The sequence below is a fragment of the Brachycentrus maculatus genome, unplaced genomic scaffold (genome assembly GCF_059751285.1).
Source record: "Brachycentrus maculatus isolate JH-2025_06_01 unplaced genomic scaffold, ASM5975128v1 h1tg000384l, whole genome shotgun sequence".
Lineage (NCBI taxonomy): Eukaryota > Metazoa > Arthropoda > Insecta > Trichoptera > Brachycentridae > Brachycentrus > Brachycentrus maculatus.
In genome coordinates, this window is record NW_028281133.1 from 672,814 (window position 1) to 690,442 (window position 17,629).

Here is a 17,629-nt window from a genome sequence, read left to right on the forward strand (position 1 = left end):
AATGACTTCCAGATGGAGAACGGCGAAGGATTCGGTCTTCCGTTGAAGTTTCACTTTTTTGCAACTTCCCATAAAATTGTCAACGCGTTCAACGAACCGGAGACATTGACAATAATTAGACTGCCACTGTGGTTGGGCATTGAATTAGTACCACAAAAAGTGTACAAAATTTTAACGTAATCTAAAAGAAAGTAGCTCAATAAAAACATATTTTCATCTCACCAATAGATGTCTCTAGTAAAGTTCTAGTAAACAATGATTTTTGAGTCTACTAAGTTGTATTTTTATTTAAAAATCATATAAAAATTAATGTTGTGACTATTGTTTCGCCTAGTTATGGCATTTTCAAACAAATGTGAAGATTAAATGGATTGACTATCCTTATGTAGCTATACAATTCTAGGTACTAAAGTGATAGTTTTAACATCTGCAGTAATAATTTATGGGATAGTTAAGCAATAGTTAATGGGGGATGTAGGTACGTACACCTATATATTTAGTTGGATGGACATTAAAAAAAACTAACTAACCATCACGCCGCTTCCCCGCAGGGGTAGGCAGAGAGAATAGAACGCCATACCACCTTGTCTTTGCTAACATTCTTGGCCTCTTCCACGTTCATGCATCTCCTCATACATACCCACCGATTGTTACGACTCCTAACCTAACCACTTTCAACTTTTTGGCATACCTGATCGTGCCATGTTTTTCTCGGTCTTCCTCTGCTCCTTTTTCCAATAACATTCGCCTCATCATTATGCCGTTACGCCTCATCATTCGATGGACATTACTCGTAATAAAACATAAGGTTCCGTTTTTTGACAGTAAATAACCTATTTTTTATTAAAAAACGGTTTTAATTATTCGTGCACCAAATAAAATCCAGTTTTTTAACGGGTGGTTCTAATGTGAAGACCACCGACTGTTTCACCATCACCGAATTGCACCCAACCGCGACCCGCGACAGTAAAATGAAAAACCCAACAATACCGAGACCTTGTGGCTTTGGCGGTAAGCACCGTGAAAATGTCTCAGGAAAATGAATGTCAAAATTAGGAATAGAACAATAAAGTCAAGATTACCGACACACTCTTCTGTCCACAACATTACAAAATATTTTTATTATATTGTTTCACATTTTCAATAAATTTCGCAACTTTGTTTAAAAAAAATGCTTAGCAAGAGTTGATCTGTCAGGAAGCCTAGATGCTTCTGTATCAGATCTGGGCATGCGGCGGGACAGCTTTCAATGTCCACAACATTTTGAGTGTGTCCAAATACTTATTCACCAATCTGGGTTATTCTATTTAGGACTCCACCGACAAGACACACAAGGTGGCTTGGTGGTTTTGCAAAAAAAAGTCTAAATATGTATAAATTGTGATTTAAATAAATGTATACAAATAAAAAAAAGGTTATTTTTACATTTTTTCGACAACTCAACATGGATCAAGAAATGGGAGCTGGGTATTTAATGGGCTTATGACCCGTCATAGTCATCTCCACTTAAAAGTTTTTTTCACTTTTTTGGACAAATCAACATGGATTAAGAAGAATATCGATTCATCTATGTCAAAAAATATAAAAATAACTCCTTAGTGAAGAAACCCTGAATGTGAAGGAAATAGTCAAAATGTTGTGAATAAAATAGACGTTCAAAGTATTAGCTGCATACAAGTTTTCAGGCATTTCCTAGTATGTAAAATAATCTGGGTATGAATAAAAGAATTTCTGCTAAATAAAAGCTTTCTAAATTAATCATAGAAGGCTGCTACGACCTCAATCATGGAACGTCATGAGATTAATTGAAATTCAGTACTTTGGCTTTCTAAGTAGAATGGTGAATGATCCCTCAACCAACCTATGAAGTTCGTAAGCCTTGTAAATACCCAAACTTCCGTATTCTTCTTCATGTTTGTTGAGATGTCATTCATGTTTAAAGATAAGTAACAGGGTTCCGTTGATTAGTACCAAGTTTACGATATAATTAGGAGATCCAAAATGTTTAGTTGTGTGGTTGTCAATCATGGGTAGAATGGTGAATGTTACACGTATGTAAATGAACACTTTACCAACCTATGACAGGTCATAAGCCCTGTAAATACCCAGGCTTTCATATTCTTCTTCATCTTTGTTGGGATGACAAAAAATCTAAAAACACTCTTTTGTTTTGGCCTACTTTTTCAACTTCGGTATGCAACTCGACGATTGCGTGAGGAAACTTTTTTATCTTGATTCTGTTTGTGTGTTTAGAATTGATTTTAAGGGGCTGGTATACCTATGTATTGTGTTTGTTTAAGGGAATAAAAAAAATCGATAAATCTCATTAGTTACTTACTTACGAAAAAGGTCTTTTGTCTGCCTTCACGATGTTGTATTCTCTGCAATGAAACAACTGCTGGGCCCTATTCACGATCGTGTAGGCACTGATAGGTTATTATAATATAATATATAATAAAATAGGTTATTTTTGAGAATTTCCTATCCAAGCGACTCTGAAATCGAGCTTCTTCTTATGCAATACAGCTTATCAAGTTCCTACTTAGCCTCCAACTTTTATGGCTTATTGCTACTTGTAAGTGAGCTTATTTATTAATAATTAACTATGATTCCATATGATTTTTTTGTGAAAAATTCTAGGCCAAAACACTAGAAATGTAAATATATATGTATATTTTTTTTATAATCCAGGATTTGGACCTTACATACAAATGAAAGAGTTTCTACTCGATAAAAAGCTTCTTTCATCTCACCGATAGATTTCTCTTGTGAAATTCTAGTGATTCAAGCACTATGTTTCGAAATTATACCATATAAACATGTATATATGCAGAAGTTCTAAGAATTTGAGAAGTGTAGCTGTCAATCATGGGTATAATTAGTAAATATTACACGTGTGTAAAGTGATCACTTAAACCAACATACGACGGTCCAGATTTCCATATTCTTCTTCATCTATGATGCGATGTCAAAAAATAATATGAAAAATAACTCCTATAATTAGAAATAATCCAGATTTGTGAATAAGTAGTTGGACACACTCAAAATGTTGGATATAAAAAATATAACCTTTTTTTAAAAAGACATTATATTTCTTTTTCCGTTTCTTAATATCTTAACTTTTTCCCAGGAATGTTGGCCCCGATGCTCGTCCAGATGGAGCGACAGATAGACAGGGAGATCTTGCTGGACGCCAGGAGGGCAGGGGGAGCAGGAGGATCTGAAGAGGAAGAAGACGAAGAGGAAGGTGGTGGGGTCCCAGCTCCCCCCATGGTGTATGGACCGATGCCGCAGATCGTCACCAACGATCTCAAGAGTCTAGACGAGATGGTGAGTGCACTTATAATACAATCTATAGCAGTTTGCTCAGAGCTTAGATGTTTTTAAGTCTTATTCATTCGACAACCCTTGAGATTCGTACTGGTTTTAAGGGTTCTGTGAGAGACATTTGTACATTCTTCTTCTTTTTTGCTCCATCCCAACTTCTTAACATCTTTGTAGACTGCTGGGGTCAGCTCTCCTCGTCCTCAGGTTGTAGGTCCTTCTGTCATGAACAACGTTACCCAAAGCCATGTCTTCGAACCATGTTTTCTTTTTACAGCATCCACGAATTTTTCGGTCTTCCCCTAGATATCTTTTTAAAAGATACCTATGTACATTATTGTCACTAGTATATAAAAAATTTGGGTTTATTCATAATAACAAGTTTAATGGGCTTTAAAATCTGTGACTTTGATTACCACAAACATTAAAAGAAAACTATTCGCACATTTTTTTCAATTTAATAATATTATCTCTTAATGAAGAATTAATACACACATATTTCCATTGGCTTATTTTGATTACTGAATAAAGCAAATATTTGTTTATTATCTTAGATAGTTTACTGACTAGCGGAAATATTTATAAACTACCTTATTTACTTGAAATATTTGTGTATTACTTTATTTACATAGTGTACTGATTAACGGAAATATTTGTGTAATACCTTAGGTTGTTTAGTACTACAAACATAAGAAAAAACGAATTCGCATAAGTCAGATATTTCAATTTTATTGTATTTTCTCTTAATGAAAAAATCAATACACAAATTTCGGCCAGCTAATTTTGAATACTGAATTCAGTAAATATTTGTATATTATCTTAGATAGTTTACTGACTAACGGAAATATTTGTGTATTACTTTAGATAGTTTACTAATTAATAGAAATATTTATGTATTACCTCAGATAGTTTACTTATTAATATGAATATTTGTGTATTACCTTAGATAGTGAATTAATTAATATAAATATTTGTGAATTACCTTAGATAGTTTACTGATTAATAGATAGATAGTTTACTGACTAATTAAGATAGATAGTTAACTGATTTGATAGTTCACTGACTAACGGAAATATTTGTGTATTACTTTAGATAGTTTACTAATTAATAGAAATATTTGTGTATTACCTCAGATAGTTTACTGATTAATATAAATATTTGTGTATTACCTTAGATAGTAAACTGATTAATATAAATATTTGTGAATTACCTTAGATAGTTTACTGATTAAAAGAAATATTTGTGTATTTCCTTAGATAGTTTACTGACTAGAGGAGATGTTTTTTTGACATTGATATATTTTTTACGTGTCTAAATACGTATACCAAACCTACACTCAGAGACCTATGTTGATGGAAATGTAGCGGAATGCTATTTATGTTGGATTTTATACCCAGTTTTATTTAATTTCTTTTTATAAAAATACTTTTTATAAAAAGGTATTACGTTAAAACATCAGACTAAGTATAATGTTTCTTGATCAAAATTTTTTAGAAACAAAATATCGTAGCATATTTCTATCGCAGTTTATTGAAGCAATTGATACGGGTGTAAAAGTATAAAACTAATATTTTTTAAATAATTTACAGTGTTTTAAAATCGTTACCTTAAAAAAACATATTATTAGATTAAAACCAATATTTTTTTTAGCTTTTCCACTTTATTTTTATTTGACCAGCGACCGGGTTTCGTCGTTACCGACATCATCAGACTGGTGATGATGAGACCAATCTGATGATGTCGGTAACGACGAAACCCGGTCGCTGGTCAAATAAAAATAAAGTGGAAAAGCTAAAAATATTGATTTTAATCTAATAATATATTTAAATGCAATTCCATCACGAATTGTCAGTGGATAATATAAATCTTAAAAAAAAAAACAACTGAATCACCGTAATATTTTTAGACTATTGTGTATATAAAAAAAATTGCAAGCGGCGTGACTCAGAAAAAAATGTGCTTTCCGTTTTCATTCACCATAGATAGAAACGACTTCTAAATTGATATTTAATCTATGTTTATTATGTGGTTTGTCAAATAAATTGATCGGAACAAGGTTACAAGATACTAAATGTCGGTAGTGCAAGATTAAAAACGAATTCAAGGAGCAGATTCTCCGCGCGTGAGAGAAGACGTGGGCGTCCAAGGAGCACACACTCCTACGGAGCTCTGCGCTGATCGCTGATACCGTCGTGGGAATCCTTTACAAAGCTAAGCGATTAACAGAGGTGCAGTAGACGAGATTACGCAAAACATATTGCAACATCTCTCCTTAGATGTAGATAATTGATGAATTTTTGTACAATAAGTTAGTACACCTTCAAAATATCTTCAGATTACATCGTTCTTTATCCAATGTCAGTTTTTTACCGCCTGTGCAGCATGACGCCTGCCTTTAACATATTTTACGTATATTTTATATATAAGCATTGATATCTTTGTGGTACGGTAATAAAACACTCTCCTTATCATTCATAGCTCACTTTGTGTAATACCACTTTTATAAACACTTATTCGTGACTAACCGGTTTCGGAATAATCATTCCATCATCAGGTCATTAAAATAAAATTATAACAAATGATTATAAAATTTATGTATTAATTTTAAATCAAACACAGATTTTTTGAGTATACTACGTTGTATTTTATTCTTCACATTCGTTTGATAATGCTCAAACAAACCAAAACAATTGTCACTATACATATTTTTTGTGTTTTTGTTAGTAAAATACAACTTTGTAGCCCCTTAAAATCTGTGTTTGATTTTAAATTAATAAACGCCAAATCAATAAATAGATTATAAAATTAGTAATTTACTTAATAAATACTTTATGAAGTCGGTTTTCTGGACTGCCGGGTTATCAAATGTAGATTTATTGGAACCATTTGTAAAATTCATATTATTAAAATTAAAATCACAGTTGTTAATATTGATTTTGAAGGATAGTTAAAAACATTTCATTAAAATATCTTTGAAATATTACGGTAAATATCTAAAACTGTTCCCGTACCTACACTTAATTCAAGTTAATTACTTGTGTGTGTTTTTTTTTGTAGCTTTATAGTTCATGAAAGTTCATTCAAATTGTTTAAAAGTGTTCAATTTTGCCCCATCATTCATCACATCACCTGGTCAGGAGTAGTCTACCTTTTTCAATCTTCTGTTTTATATTTTCAATTAATTTTGCATGGATTACGTGCAGTGAGAATTGTCCAATTATCTTGTTCGATTTAAAACAATAAAACACATACAATGTTTATACACATAATACATTATTAATATAGTTTTATATATTTTAAATCAAATAAATTCAGTAAACGAAAATGATTTAAAGATGAAAAACTCTTGTTTGTTTGTTCGTTAAATAAATATCATTTAAAAGAAATTATAACTATTATGTGTAACAAAATGTACAGCAAAATAATAATTGATTATACTAAATAAAATTCAGTTTTACCAGGAAATGTCAATAAAAAACTTAAATTTATTAATGTAAACATGACTAGTTTCGAGAACTACAGATGTTTTCAACAGGTGAAAATACAAAAATAGTATATAACACAAATAAAATATTAGATTTAAGTTTTGTACTGACATTTCTTGGTGGAACTGCATTTTATATAATAAAATAACAGCCATGTAATATTTTCCACGTTAATTTTATTTGACCAGCAACCGGGTTTCGTCGTGACCGACATCATCAGTCTGAAATAAAATAAATTTATAAAAGCGCGTGCAACTAAACTCAGGGGTAAGAGACAGAAGAGTAACGAATTAGCTTCCATATTCTGTTTAATCTTTTTTGAGATATCGAACCCAATTACGAACTTTGAGATTATTATGGTCGATGCTCAAACAAAAATTAACTTGCAATTTTAAGCACACGATATATATTTTTTAATAATATAAATGTTGACGAGGCATGATCTAACATTAATGCCCTACGTAGGTACTTAGACATAAACACCTTTAATTTAAAACACATAATATCTGCGATTGCGATAAGATAATTCGTTTTATTGTCCATTCAGAATTGAAACGGAACGTGTATGGATTCTCGATTGTATTTTTTTGTTTCTATTGTTTTTTTCTTCTTCTTCTCTTGACGTAGGCGACTCCGTGGTATAGTTTAGTCGTTGTTTATGGCTTGATGACTCATTCCGCTATTAGAGTATACTTGAGCCGTGCAAAATCGAAGACATCTATCTCCGAAATGCGCTTTTTAACTCCTTAAACCTCTATATTAGATTTTTATTTTAAATATTTCCGGCTCTCACAAAAATTAAAGCAACGCACTCAACGCGCATAAGGCACTGCATCAAACCGACGATTTTTTTCATTAATCGATTCAAAAACACAACTCTAAAATTCAGACTTAGTTTCACATACGGTATATGATGCGGAATGCATCGAAATACGTGTCACAATATATTTTGAGAAATGGTAGTATTTACCAAGTAAAAGTTGAATTAAAAATGAATAGATATTACCGCAAAGCGACTGCTGAATTAATAAATGAAAAAGTAGTTCTGTATCAATAACATTTTTTTCATAGTTTTACAGTCTATTTTTATGTATGATGTTTTTGTCAACTTATATGGCTCAAACTTTTTTCAGTCATAATGAAATAAACCGTAGTAATTCCTATATTCACCATTTTTCAATATGTAAATGGTATAATGTAGGCACTTAAGGCATCATTAATGTAAACATATTTATAAAATATATAAACATATTTATTGTCTGCCTCCGTAGTGTAATGGTCAGCACGCTCAGCTACCGTTCTGGAGGTCCCGGGTTCGATTCCCAGGGGGTTTCATATAAATATAAGTGATTTATTCACTGTAATATTTATTCAATTTTACCCTGGACTAGTACCTGAAGGGGAAGGCTGATCACCTTTCCTTCGTGTGTAAACGATCAAGATAACACTGTGTTCATATGTAGCAGTGCCCTATGCACCATTAGGGTGCGGATAAGGGTTTTATTATTATTAAAAAATTAAGATGCAGAAATTTGCTAATGTCAAAATCCTCAGTTTAAAGGGAAAAGTTTTTTTTTTATGTTTTAGATTAAAATATTTTTATTTCAGCAAATTTTCTTTTGATAAAATATGGATAGTTGAATATTGAACAGATTGCTGCCTTTGATTTTATGCACCTCACTTGATCTGTAGCGGCATAAAAAAATAAGTACTTTGATATGAATCTATGCGGTAATATCGTGCAGCAAAAATGATAGGATGGTTTCTCAGTAATGGGCAACTAATAAAACGAAAACATTTTATACAAATTCATTAATTTATTTTTCATCAAACATACATATCATAAAAAATACAATAATGTGCACTCACTGAGTTTTCTCTAAGAGCTACTCAGAAATTATCCATCTATGAGTAGCTCTTTTATATATTATTTCGAGAAATAAAAATACTTTGTTTTCTGATCCACTCACATTTGTGTGATGTGAGTGGATCAGAACACAAAGTATTTTTATTTCTCGAAATAATATATCAATATGATCCACGAAGTTAATGCTTTCAATATTCAAAACAGCTCTTTTATACTTTGTTTCTTTTAAAAAGACTTTATGGATAATAGAAGCAGGTTGTACAACTTTATTGCATATGAATCGAAATTGTTTTGACAGGCATGTATTAGGTTTGTTCGATGTGTTTCTGTATTTTGAATTTTGTAGTTCTATGTACGTTTTCCTAAACTGTGTTTATTGTGATTTGTGTGCTTTGCTGGGAGGTGCTTCTTTGTTTCATGTATTAAATGGTTCTTTCTGAGTAATATCTAGATGTTTTAAGTATGGATATCGTGCAAAAAATTTACAATAAAAGAAATAACTACAAATAATCAAAAACTGACAATTTGTTTGAAAGTGAAGTGAAAAAAAAACTCATAGAAAGTTAAATTGATAGAAAATAACTGAATCTCGACCAAAAATATATGAAATTTGATAACATATGTTATGTAATTTTTAAATAGTACACATTAAAAAAATGAAACTAATAAGCCAGATGACTGTTTTTTGCGCATATGCTTTAAAAGCATGAAATCTCTCAAAATACTTACTTTAAACGTTGTTGATTTAGAAATATCGAAAAGTGATTTTGTAAAAATATTTATTAAAAGATATACCTGGTCTTTATCTGCGGGTTTCACCCCGAAGTATTTATGTAGATAATTCAAGGTATGAAAGAATTGATTGAATACTAATCTCCGCTACACCAAACCGCAATATTTAAATGGAATAACTGAAGAAGAAAATTCGATATTACACAAGAGGTAATCCGAGCAGAGTGTTACTTGATACCACACTAAATTGTACGGATATTCATATTTAAAGATGGGAACCTTTCTTCAAAACCTTCTCATATTATGTCATAAAATAAATAATAATAAAAAATATTTTTTTACACCTAAAATATTAAGAAAAAAAATATTCTTATTGTTACGTTTGTAGGTACCTACAATATTTCATATTAAATTCCGGCCGATTGCAAAATTAATTTGAGATTTGTATTCAATTAGTCTGGGTGTTTGTGATGTTTTTATTCACATTTACCTTCCCTATCCTTACTATCCTACCTGTAGACAATCCTCTTAAAGTAGGGGCTTTGCGGGTTATTCTTTTAAAAAATGTGTATTAGACACTGAAAAAAAATCACCCTAGGATTATATTTTTATCAATATTTTATGCGTCCAACTTCGTTTTTATACGAAAGAAGATGGAATACTGGGCATCCTAAGGTTTACGACCTGTTTACTGGCTCAAGTGATCACTTTATTCACTTGTGTAACGTTCACCATTCTACCCATTATTAAGCATTCATATGCAATACTTGTGGAATCCTTTCTTATGCGAATATTATTAATAATAGATGTATTAATATGTTTTACCAATGATTTTTTCAATTAACCCATCTATTGTTAGCTGAAAATATAAAATTTATCCCAAAATATGGACATTATGAGATTCTAAATAATTTGAATTTTCTGTTAATAGCCATGAGTTATGCGTCAGTCCTTATATTGACCATTAAAAAAACGAAGTTCGTGCTAAAAACAACCGTAGGTAAATTTAAATATTTAATCTTTAAAAAAAACGTTTTAACATTATTACATATTATCTTCCTACACGTCCCCTTTCATGTAATATTTTTAAAATTCATTTGAATATAAACCACGTCGATAAATGTATCACAATAAAACATTTATATTTTTATTCAGACGCGACGTGTTGACAACTAGGAAATTGCATAGTAAAACAGTAAAACATGTAGATATAAACCGTGAAAAATATATTTGAATACATTTTCAGTAGTCGATCCAATCAATCGTGTAACAGCCGCCAATCTTCAAACAATGGAATGTCACATTGGGCGCCATTTGCATTTCAAAGCCATAGGCAAAATACAAAACAGGCCAAAGAGAACAAAGAAAGCAAACGGAAGGGCGTGATTCCCGCGCGACATTCAAATTTAGAACGGGGAATAAATTAATCTGTTGCAGTTCGAAATTGGAAGGAGCTTGAACAGAGAATGGAAGTCTGTTGGTAACAGTGCCTGCTTTAACATGACTATATTAAAATGAAATATGGAACCGGGGCAAGTAGATAAAATGTGGAGGCGTTTAATTAATAGTGCTTAATCGAAGAGAATAATAGAAAATAATTAAATTAGAAAGCGTCCAGAACAAGAGCAAATATTAAGAAATCTTGCTTTAAATTTGCGACATGAAAATGAGAGTGAAAAAAGTCTGAATGAATTTGAAAATAATTGTTTTGTTTACTGTAAGAAGATGTAAATATATATTTGATGTAAATTAAGTGTAAATAATAGTTTGTATTAAATGTATCATAAGCTAACTAAAGAAAAAAAACATAATCCAGATCAAGTTAACGACGTGTCTACTGGATGCGGTGCCTTATGCACCACGATGAGAATGGGATATGGGAACAAAAATAAGGTATCTTACGTCTTCTATAACTATTGATTTTTGACAATATAGATGGAAAAGAACATGTAAAATAATTCGAGAAAAATCTTATATATAAATTTCATAGAGATATCTGCCAATTGAAAACCTACTCAACTCAACCATAAATGCCTACGAGAACTCACATATCAAAGAACGTGTCAATTATACAACATGTATATTAGTTCCGAAAAATCGTGTGTTTGTCAATCATCGGTAGAAAGATGAATATTACACATATATAAAGTGATCACTTAAACCACGCTATGATAGGTCTTAAGCCCTAGAAATACCCGGAATTTACCTTATCTGAGCATTACCTCTTGACATATATTTTTCTTATCGTGTTTTGAAATATGTTTATAACACTCTTAGGTTGATGTTTGTTCGGAAAACAAATATGATTAAAAAAGCTCGTGCATTTGAGTGTTTAGTTTCTATGAGTCACAGGAACAACAAATTGGCGCCACGTTCCAGAATGCAGGCGACATTTAATTTTTAAATTTAGAAATCAGTCATGGCGGGAACGCCGCTGATTCGCTCCCGCCAAATAATATCACAAGCAAAGCAATATCTAAGAATAGTGACCACACGGGTAGGTTCCTCAAATTTTAACCCTTTCAACTTCATTAACACTTAAATCGAAAAGCTGACATAACCCAATCATAGACGGTGACGAAAACTCACATGTCGCTCACTACTTTCAACAACGTCAAATGTCAAAAATCGTCAATTTTCAGTTGTGCATGTTTTCGGAATGCCCAGAAAATGTACTATATCCCAGCAAAAGCGGCACATTTTTAGCTTAATATTTACCCGCTACAGGGCAGAAAGTGTTGTTTTTGCATTTTGAAGTAGAGGTATTGTTTAATTTTTTTTAAAAAATATACTAAATATTATTCAAATGGAGAAAAAACAATCAGGTTTTACCTAAAAAGATCTGTTGCACAGTAAAAAGTTCAATAAGTGGCTTGATATTTATTTTTAATCCATTTTATTATATTTTTAAACTTTAAAAACGATCTCCTGAAAAATCAAGTTTTTTTTTATAGATGACGTTGTTGAAAGGAGTAAACGATGTGTCAGTTGAAAGATATTTACATGTTTCAAAATTCAGGTTGCATGGTTGTCATGGGTTGAAAGGTAAATGTTACTTGTAAATAAAGTGATCACTTAAACCAACCTATGACAAGTCGTAAGCCCTGAAAATATCCATATTTTTTTCATCTATGTTGGGATGTCAATCAAACAAATATTACACTCTCATTATCATTCGTAAAGAAGGATGAAATAAGACGGAATGCAGTCGTGATGCATTCTCTCAGAAGAATGTGCCGCAAAACGTTGTATAATAGGTGTAAGAATGATGATATGTGGAAAGAATACAAGGCTGAGAAAAACGTTATTTATAAAATTACGGTGTGTTGAGATGGTTTGGGCATGTGGATCGAATGATTGGAGAAAGAACAGTAAAACAATTTTATGAGGCGAACGTGGTTGGAGAATCACTGAAAGACCGAGAAAAACTTGGCATGATCAACTATTTTAAATACTTGAAAGTACTGAGGTCAGTTTTCAAAATAATCTACGGATATGTATGAGGAGATGCATGAATGTGGAAGAGGCGATGATTTTTTTTTTTTGCAAAGAGAGTTAGGTGTGGCGTTTTATTCTCTGTACCTACTCCTGCAGGAAAGCGGCGTGATGGTTAGGTAGTTAAAATTTTAGTTCTTTTATTTATTTTTCGCTCAGATTTTTTTCCAGTTTTTAAGATTTTTAAAAAATTCTTTTGTTAAAGGGTTAACTATGTGACTCGTTGCGTCCTGTCAGACTGAGTTAAGTCTTAAATTAAAATATTCATGACGTGACTGACTAACAACGCATGGGATCAATTTAAATTAGGTTGGTCGTGAAAGGGAAAGGTCTTTACCACTAGGTTTATTTTAAGTTTTGAATATTGAAAGCATTAACTTTGTGGATCATATTGATATATTATTTCGAGAAATAAAAATACTTTGTGTTCTGATCCACTCACATTTTTTATTAACCAACTAGTTTCGGCAACAACCTGTTGCCCTCTTCAGAGTTTAATTTATGACTAAACATATATATATATATATATATATATATATATATATATATATATATATATATATATATATATATATATATATATATATATATATATATATATATATATATATATATATATATATATATATATATATATATATATATATATATATATATATATATATATATATATATATATATATATATATATATATATATATATAAATATATATTTATATATATATAAATGTATATATATATATATATATATATATATATATATATATATATATATATATATATATATAATATATATTATATATATATATATATATATATATATATATATATATATATATATATATATATATATATATATATATATATATATATATATATATATATATATATATATATATATATATATATATATATATATATATATATATATATATATATATATATATATATATATATATATATATATATATATATATATATATATATATATATACATATATATATATATATATATATATATATATATATATATATATTATATATATATATTTATATATATATATATATATATATATATTATATATATATATATATATATATATATATATATATATATATATATATATATATATATATATATAATATATATATATATATATATATATATATATATATATATATATATATATGTAAAAGGAAACAGTGTACAAGTTGTTGGGTTTCAAAAGGGTGGGGGTTGGGGTAATGCTGTTTTAAGGAGGGGTAAGAGCAAGGAAGGGGATAACTCTGTTTAGGTTGGGTTCGATTTTGTGGGAAAAATATTAAAAATGGGGCTTTGACTTAAGTTTATTTGAATGTTAATTATATTTAATTTTTGTTTAACCGCTTTTTTCATTTCTAAAACTTCAAATTTATTATTTTTTTTTATTTTAAGTAGTTGGTACCTACCGATAACAGGTCGTAAGCCCTTATAATTACCTAATTCCTTTATTATTTTTTCATTTCGCATGAACATTCTGGAATGACATGTTGATTATTTTACACAGGTATATGTATGGTTTATAGGGCATGGTTTATAGGTTTATGTATGGTTTATGTTTGACACAGGTATGTGTATCGAAGAATATTTGGGTTTTTTTTTTACCACAGAAGTATCAAGGTTAGTTTGTAATATAACTAGTAACAAACTTCGCTTGCACCTATGTACCTTTTATTTTATTTCATTCGCGTTAATTTATCGTCACCCTCCATCAAACCGAGTAATTACATCAATTAAAGTTTTTTTACATAGTAATAAAACCGCTCAAACAACCAACGCAGTTCTCGATTATACTGGGTTTCTATTTTGTGTTTAATTTATAATGTTCGGATCTTGCATACATCCAAATAAAAAGGTCTGCTAAATGAAAAGCTTTCTCAATCCGACATAGATGGCTGTTGCATGAACGTGGAAGAGGCGAAGAATGTTTGCAAGGACAGAGTGGTGTGGCGCTCTATTCTCTCTGCCTACCCCTGCGGGGAGGCGGCGTGATGGTTAGTTAGTTAGTTTTACATAGATGGCTGTTGTGAACTAATATGTACTGTGTCACGAGATTGATCTAAGAGTTCCAAAAACGTGAGTAGTGTGGTTATCCATCATGGAATGATGGATATCGCCTGTGTGTAAAGTGATCACTTAACCACCCAATGACAGGTCATAAGCCCTGTAAATACCCAGAATTCTGTGTTTCTGTGACTTAAAATCTACAGTGACGCGTGTGTCACTGTAGATTTTAAGAAATAGTGGTATTTACTAAGTAAAACATTAATTAAAAATGGATACTATTATCATATCTACGTCTTAATTTTAAAATCGTTGAACTTGGAGTATTGTTTTTATATTCTAATGCCTAATTTAGACCACGAACCTACATCCTCCGGCTATTACGATCTGACTCATCTAATTTGAAGCTCTACAATGTACTATAAAGAACCTTAGTCACTACTCACTATTCAAGGAAGGCTCAGTATTCGATAAGTCACAACTTAATTTTTTCAACAAATTTATGAGGCGAATGTTAATGAATGAAAAGAAGTAGAGGAATACCGAGAAAAACATGGCACGATCAGGTATGCCAAATACTTGAATGTGGTCAGGTTAGGAGTCGTAACAATCGGCGGGTATGTTATGAGGAGATGCATGAACGTGGAAGAGGCGAAGAATGTTTGCAAGGACAGAGTGGTGTGACGCTCTATTCTCTCTGCCTACCCCTGCGGGGAAGCGGCGTGATGGTTAGTTAGTTTTTTAGTTTTAAAAACGTTTCCTGAAAAATCAAGTTTTTTGATATATAACGTTGTTGAAGGGAGTGAGCGATATTAAACCCTAACTACATACTATCAAGGCATACAAAGTAACATGATACATTGTTATTAAACATTAAAATAATCTCAAGTCATCTGTATTTATTTTTAATACATTTTGTTATATTTTTAAACTTTAAAAACGATTTCCTGAAAAATCAAGTTTTTGATATATGACGTAGTTGATGGGAGCGATATAAAACCCTAACTACATAATAATAATAATAATAAATTTGGATAACTTATATAGCGCCATTTTCGTAAAAAAAATACCTCAAGGGCGCTTCACTGTGAATGAATTGGGGAAAATATTAGGGTGGAAATGATTTAGCAAACAAATGTGTTTTTAGTCTTTTTCTAAAGATCATCTCACTCTTACTATTTCTAACCATTGGTGGAAGAGCATTCCACGCCGTCGGTCCTGCAACAGCAAAGGCACGCTCGCCAAATTTAGTGCGTTGGTTGCGAGCCGGTAAGATCACTTTGCCCATTGCAGATGTTGTAGCCGATCGAAGCGTGAGACGTCTATCAACCAATTCATCTGGAATACACAGCTCCTTAAGATACTCTGGAGCCTTAAGATACATACTATCAAGGCATACAAAGTAACATGATACATTGTAATTAAACATTTAAATAACCTTTAGTCATTTGTAACAAATGCCTTCGACATTTTTGGACGTGAAAGTACATATTCGCCAAATATCATGCCGACAAAAACTATCGATCAAAAATGCAACACATCGCGAAGCGTCGGAAGATTGCGTTGTGAAAGGACAATTAAATTCATCAGATAAATAATTTCTGGAGTCACTACAAAAAATAATATGCATTTCGTATTTTTAAACTGGTTCGAAATTTTTATTGTACTGTGTGATTTCTTGAAGCAGGTATGAATTATTAAGGACTCTTTTTGCATGTTTGCAATATATGAAAACAATATATCGCTCACTCATTTCAAAAGCGTCATATTTCAAAAAACTTGAGATCATTTTTAATGTTTAAAAATATAATTAAATATATTAAAAATATACATCCAACCACGTATTGAACTTTTTACTGTGCAACAGATATTTTTAGGTAAAAACTGAAGGTTTTTTCTCCATTTGAAAAATATTTAGTATATTTAAAAAAATAATTAAACAATACCTTTTCTTCAAAATGCAAAAATTACAGTTTCTGCCCTATAGCGGGTAAATATTAAGTGAAAATTTGCCGCTTTTGCTGGGATATGGTACATTTCTAGGCATTCAGAAAATATGCATAACTGAAAATTGACGATTTTTGATATATGACGTAGTTGAAAGGAGTGAGCGATACAGATAAAACGTAGAACAAAGTAAAGTGTAGCACTCTTCATTCCCTTTCAATTATTTTAACCCTTCGATGCAATATTATACTTGAATTTTAAATTAATTGAACTAATAATAATCAAATAATAATAAATCCCTTACCGCACCCCAATGGTGCATAGGGCACTGCTTCATATAAACGCAGTGTTATCTCGATCGATTACACATGAAGGAAAGGTGATCAGCCCTCCACTTCAGGTACCAGTCCAGTGTAATATTGAATAAATATTAGAGTGAAAAAATCACTTATATTTATTAAACCCCCCTGGGAATCGAACCCGAGACCTCCAGAACGGTAGGCGAGCATGCTGACCATTACACTACGGAGGCGGACGAACTAATGTGCAAAGGTAAATAGAGCCGCAAGTTAAAAACAGTAGTTTTAAGATAAACGAGTTTAATTTAACTTAAAATGATGCTTTTTGCAAACACATGTATCAAATTCATACTATTTTGCGGCTATTTGGATAATGAATATCTCGGTAAAGGAAAGAGATAGAGCTAAATGTAAGATTGTATATGATAGAGGCCAG

At 30.9% G+C, this 17,629-nt stretch overlaps 1 protein-coding gene across 1 annotated transcript in view; it reads left to right on the forward strand.

Moving 5' to 3' along the window:
* LOC148303166 (GAS2-like protein pickled eggs) overlaps positions 1-17,629 on the forward strand; it is a gene marked incomplete at its 3' end in the record, with an annotated part of 242,602 nt that overhangs the window by 187,938 nt on the left and 37,035 nt on the right. Inside the window, exon 4 of the mRNA XM_088270420.1 lies at positions 3,131-3,330. Coding sequence (XP_088126546.1) covers positions 3,131-3,330 — 200 coding nt within the window. The remainder of the gene's footprint in view (positions 1-3,130; positions 3,331-17,629) is intronic.